The sequence below is a fragment of the Lolium rigidum genome, chromosome 6 (genome assembly GCF_022539505.1).
Source record: "Lolium rigidum isolate FL_2022 chromosome 6, APGP_CSIRO_Lrig_0.1, whole genome shotgun sequence".
NCBI classification, from domain to species: Eukaryota; Viridiplantae; Streptophyta; class Magnoliopsida; order Poales; family Poaceae; genus Lolium; species Lolium rigidum.
In genome coordinates this window covers 153,618,048-153,624,047 of record NC_061513.1, presented here as the reverse complement: position 1 = coordinate 153,624,047, position 6,000 = coordinate 153,618,048, and the positions used below count along the sequence as shown (strand labels likewise).

Genomic DNA, 6,000 nt, shown 5'->3' with positions numbered 1-6,000 from the left:
CCCGCACCCGTGGGTAAAATTGTCATCCTTATTCAGTATGCTATAGCGCCCGCATATAAAGTATCAGAATTTCACCCGTGACCAAAAGGGTGAGTACAACATAAGGGAAGAGGAAGAAAAGAAGCTTGATCTGCTCGGGCATGGAGAAATAGAGTCTTGTTATGTTACCACGGAGGCTCTAATTTTTTGGGGTAGGAGACCCAAACCATAGAGGAACAAGGTAGGTCCAATTTGGTCATCTAGACTTTGACACAGATGAGGGGAATATGTCGGACATGGATCACAGGATCGACCGGAGAAGAGCTTCTATGGACATACGTGTCATAGTCGACGCTCTTCTGGATGTAATCACTGCTCCGCGGCAGTGTAGGTGGCGTTTGAGGGCATCTCCAACGCGACAACCCAAACGGACGCGTTGGGCTGTTCGTTTTGGACCGTTTGAGTGGCCGCGCGGATACAAGGACGGAGCCCCGCGCCCGCGTGTTCGTTTGGGTCGCGCGCTGCACCCAACGCGGCTAGATTTGGGTCGCGGCCATAGAAGTTGCTATTTGCCTCTAAATTCACTATAAAAGCATAAAAATATAAAAATGTATATAAATAAGTTTAAATGCTCAAGACTTATTGCATAAGTTTATTGTCCACGTATTCAATGACAAAGTATTATTCAAAAAAAATTGTAAAATGATACAAATGCCCTAGGCTTTGTTTTCTTCGGGATTTCCTTCATTGTTGTTTGCAGCATTGTTGCCAACATGCGCCCACATGTGCTCAACCAAATCAGCATGGAGCTGGTTGTGTACAGCTAGATCCTAATTTCGTGGTGCACATGGAGGATATCCTGGAATGATGCCGGACCACCTTGAGGAATAACCAACTCTCCCTGGCCATCCCACTCATTATCAAATAGTGAATCATACCGCTCTATCTCAACAATCATGTTATGCATGATTACATATGCGGTCATCACCTCCCACAGAGTTTCCACACGCCAGGCTCTAGCAAGGCGTCTGGCGATAGCCCAACGAGCTTGGAGGATGCCAAACGCCCGCTCGACATCTTTCCGGGCTGCCTCTTGCTCTTTGGCAAACCTTGCCTCCTGCTCTGAGTTGGGACGCCGGATTGTCTTCACGAGTGTAGCCCAAGGTGGATAGATACCATCGGCAAGGTAGTACCCCTTATTGTAGTGGTGGCCATTGATCTTAAAATCCACATCAGGAGACTGACCGTACGCTAGCCTACCAAACACCGGAGAGCGCTGCAGCACATTGATATTATTGTGCGAGCCAATCATTCCGAAGAATGAGTGTCAAATCCATGTGTCATGTGAAGCAACGGCTTCAAGAATCACTGTGCACCCCTCAGAATGGCCGTTCTACGCCCCTGCCAACCAAAGGGGCAGTTCTTCCACTCCCAGTGCATGCAGTCTATGCTGCCAAGCATCCCAGGAAACCTCCTAGAAGCGTTGATTGACAACAGACGAGTTGTATCCTCTGCATTAGGTTGCCGGAGATATTGTTCTACGAACACACCGATCACTGCTCTGCAGAACCTATACATCGCTTCCAAGCAGGTCGACTCGCTCATGCGCGTGTACTCATCTAAGAAATCACCGGCAACACCATATGCGAGCATCCTAATCGTTGCCATGCATTTCTGGTACGAAGAGATGCCTACATTGCCAGTTGCATCCACTTTGGCGCAGATGTAGTTGTCGTAGACCTTGACGCCATCCATTATCCGGGTGAACAACGGTCTGGACATCCGAAAACGACGGGGAAACATGGCCGGCGTGAACAATGCCTTGCGGTAGAAGTAGTCGTTGAAGAGCTGGTCGTGGCCGCATTCTCTTTTGCGGTCCAAGGAAGCCGCGCGCCCCGGCAAGGACCCCCGGTACACGGGGATCTACGAGACATTGTGCTCGTGGATGATTAGCGCAGCCTCCGTGAGAAAGTCGTCGTCGGACTCCTCGTCTGACGACGTGTCGATGAAGTTCTTAAAGAAGTACTCGTCGTTGCTGTCCATGATCTACAGATGAAATGGGACAAATTTTAGATCGCCCATTTCATCGAACACCTCGCAGGCGGAGGCCCTCCAACGCGTCCGTAGGGACCTGTAGGCAATGGTCGTCCCGGCCGACTTGCGGCCTGGAAACACGGTGCACGAGAGCTCACCTCTGGCGGCAACGGCGAAGCTGCTGACGGCGGGAGGTCTCGCGACGGCGAGGAGACAACAGCGTCGGCAACGGCGTCCTCCGACACTACTACTAGGCCACGAAAGCAGCGCGGGGCCGCGTCCTATGCTTCTGCATCGCTAGCCGGTGTCTCGACGACGGTGGCCGGCGTCGACAGCGCTCCCAAATCGCCGGTCTTGGGGTGGCGGCGGAGCGGTGGGAGATGTGTGCGAGAGGGCTGTGTTTTGGGAGGCAGACAGACGGGCTAGGGGAGGACAAGAGGAGAACGCGAGCGGCCAGCGATAGGAGTATGCGGCCACACAAACGCGACCCAGATTTGGACCGACTTTGCCACGCGGAGCCGGGTTTTTGTCCAATTCGACCCATGCCCGCTTGATGGGTTGTGGGGATGTGATACGGCGCTACCAGGCCCAGATCCTCGCACCGGATGGATGGAACCATCCTGCGGCGTTGTCAGTCAATCGGGCCCACCGTTCAGCGTCGTACATCCACCAAGAGTCGGTAAAGGCGGAAGAGGGAGCTCTCTGGGCCTGATGGAGGAGCAGTTCATCCTCCGGGTGCCGCCATCCGTGGCGGAGCAGATCGAGCGTCTCATGAACGAATCCGCCGCCGGCTCATCCTCCAACCCCGAGGACGCCTCCCTCGACCTCTCCTTCTCAGGTGCCCCCTCTCCCTCCTCTGCGCTCCGCGAATTCTACTTTCTGTTTTCGCGGGAAATTGTTGTAAGACCAGTAGGGCTGCGGGTTTGAGGGGCGGCGGAGTTGGGTATTTGTTGGAGAATTTCGCTGCAACAGCGGCGACTAATTGTTGGGGAATTCGCTGGCAGCTTGCCTGTACGCTGTTTGATGGAATGCACAATCCAGGCACAGTGAAGATTACTGAGGGCCCTTTGGAGATGGCTGGCTCTTCTGTGGTTCGAGCGCGTGAATACAGGGCATGCATGGAAGGGCAACTGAAACATGGATAAAGTGCAACCATGATTAAGGGTGTGCCTATTCATGCCCTACATTTGCAAACAAGAGGTTGCAATATGTAGATAGCAGGTTCCGCAGCTGCTACTGTGCCATTAGTACGGTGCATTTCAGTTTGCCTGCTCACATTTCAGTTTAACAGATGCTCAATTCTGGGTTTTGCCCTGCCTGCGGACGCCGGACGAGATATGTTGTCAATGGCTCCTGATTACTGTTAGATGGACAAAATATGTGCAGACAGCCAAATCGACCAGACAACACTAACTTGATTTGAAAAATTCACTTAATTCATGTCTGTGTTCATATTCCCCTATTCACAAGCTGCCCAGATTGCATTTATTGGCTGAGATATGCTTAACCTGCCTTATATCTGTACAATATCATGAAACCAGCCAGTATTGGTAATAAAAGTATACTTGAGTTCATTAATACGAATCTGAAGAGATTAGGCCTTTTCATGAAACCATGGTGGCATGTCAAGCTCTTAGTATACGACTTCAGATGCTGATAAATTAATTCATGCCCAACTTTCGATGTAGCATTTTCTATGTGCTCATTCTGTTTATTCACTTTCTTCCAGTATAGAACAACTCAGTGGTCTCTTGATTTTTAAGAATACAACTTAAAACATTGCTCTATAATTATTATGTTAGAAACTGGACTTTATTAATCCTTATTGATTTCTGGATTGATTGTATTTTTCCTCCTATAGAGGACGGAAGGAGTGGCACATTTATGATTGGCAACCAGAGCTTCCCTGCATCTCTATTGGATCTCCCAGCCGTTGTGGAGTCATACAAGACATATGATGATTCATTTTTAGTTAAAACTGCTGACATCGGTCAGGTATAGCTGAAGATTTGTGTGTACCATCTAGTTAATTTTTAGGCCTTATAATCAATTTGAACTGATGCAGATGGTAATGGTAAGACAAGAGGATGATCCTGCTCCAGAAGGAGTTGAATACAAGCATGGACTTACTCCTCCAATGAGGGATGCACGCAGGCGACGCTATCGCAGAGAACCTGACCTGAGTGTATATGAATTGGCTACCCTTCAGCTGTATTGTTTCCCATGTTGATGAAAATACAACATTAATCAGGGCCTTAATTCTTGTGTGTGCTCTTTTTGCAGGCAGATCTTGTTAACCGAGTTGAGAACGATCTTATAAGTATCATGCAAGGAGTATCTGTCAGTATCCTTTTCGTCCGTGTGATTTGTGAAATGCTTGTGATTTGTCAAATGCATTACCCCTTTTACAATGAAAAAATGGAAAGTAATTTTGTTTAGTTATGTACTGTTTGGCTGGCAGATTTGTACTTCTAATGGCTCATCTACTTACAAAACTGCTCGCCCTGTAACTTAAAGATAATGTTGTGAATCTCGTAAGCATGACATTCTTTTTTTCGAGAAAACGCAATGACATTGCGTTTCTTTTCATTGCATAGAAGAATTTGATACAGATATGTGCCTCCAAGGAGGCTTACAGATTAGTTGAAAGGTCAACAATGAGTCATAGGTTTTGTAGAAATCTGCTACTTGGTTATCATGACTGCATTGCATTCATTTGTCGAACCATCATAAAAAGTATATCATCTCGTCGTCCTCATGCCAGTCCATCTAAGTATGAAGTTCTTTAACTTGTTTGTAGACCAGAATACGAGTGTAGTAGGAGCTGGTGAAGGCCCCAAGAAAGCTGCACCAGCTCGTGCACCCGAGCCTGAAGCTCAAGAGCCTGCTGCAAATGGCGAAGAAGCTGAGCCCGATAGGACTGACTCTGATGAATCAGATAACTGAAGTTGGCCAGGATATACAGTGCCGCTTCAATTGGCTGAGCAAACATAGTGGATTTAGCGATTCAGATGAACACAATGTGTATGCATCTCTACCAACCAAGAGCTCATGCTTGTTGCCTTAGGGCCTGCTGATTACCATCTCAGTAATAATGGTGTGACTTAGCATTATGGTAGAAGAGTATATGTATACTCACTTGTGGTGCCTCGGTCCTTGTAGTTGTAACCTTACTTGTAACCGGAAAAAAATCGGCTGCAACTATGAATCGCGATGCAAAACCAATATTTTTATCCACCACATTGTGTAACTAAATATGCTTGCCTTCACCATGCCTATGTGATTTTAATATTGGCTACTCTTCATTTTTATTTACCTTACGTTCTGGGTTTACTTAAGGTCAAAGAATAAAAGTTTGACCAAGTATAGGGTAAATGTGAACAGGGGGAATACATACTTCCTTTTTGGGGAATACATTGTCCATCTGTGAGTCATATTCGTTGGCTTCAAGAACTAATCTCTCGTTTTCAAGACAAAATATCGACCTCATTTGGATTGAACGTAAAATTTGTGGCACCGTATTTACTTCTAAGCGTGAACTAAAATACTGGTGGACACTGCAAATATTACATCCAATGCAAACACACTTGTTACAATCATTACATTGCCTCTCCAAAACCTTGTACCCCTCTTGTCAAGGATCCTCTAACGTCAAGGTAGGGTACTGTACCAAACATTTTTTTTAATCTGTATTGTACTAAATTACTGTTCATATGAATCTCCTAAACTGAAGACTAGCCAGTCATAATTTTGATTATAAATAATTATTATAAATAGGTACCACATATTTATAGAGTGCAAATTAATTTTGATCAAAATAGGCTTAATCATATGGATGTGAAGAAGTCACTATGACTTTCCTTCTTCATGTTAGAGGATCTCGTTGGGGGGGAGGGGGGGGGTGTCAAATCTAGTGCAAGCTAGCAGCATATAATTCAAACCACGGAACAACATGACAGTTCATAGTTCCTTGCACCTCTTCAGTAT

At 46.6% G+C, this 6,000-nt stretch overlaps 1 protein-coding gene across 1 annotated transcript; it reads left to right on the top strand.

Annotated features, from left to right (window-relative positions):
- Positions 1–2,724: 2,724 nt before the first annotated feature.
- On the top strand, positions 2,725–5,268 carry LOC124660169 (transcription initiation factor TFIID subunit 7-like). Its single transcript, XM_047197965.1, has 5 exons — positions 2,725–2,851; positions 3,875–4,008; positions 4,079–4,198; positions 4,297–4,357; positions 4,814–5,268. Exons 1-5 carry the CDS (start codon positions 2,725–2,727, stop codon positions 4,957–4,959), a joined length of 588 nt encoding a protein of 195 aa, XP_047053921.1. The 3' UTR covers positions 4,960–5,268.
- The last annotated feature ends 732 nt before the right edge of the window (positions 5,269–6,000 follow it).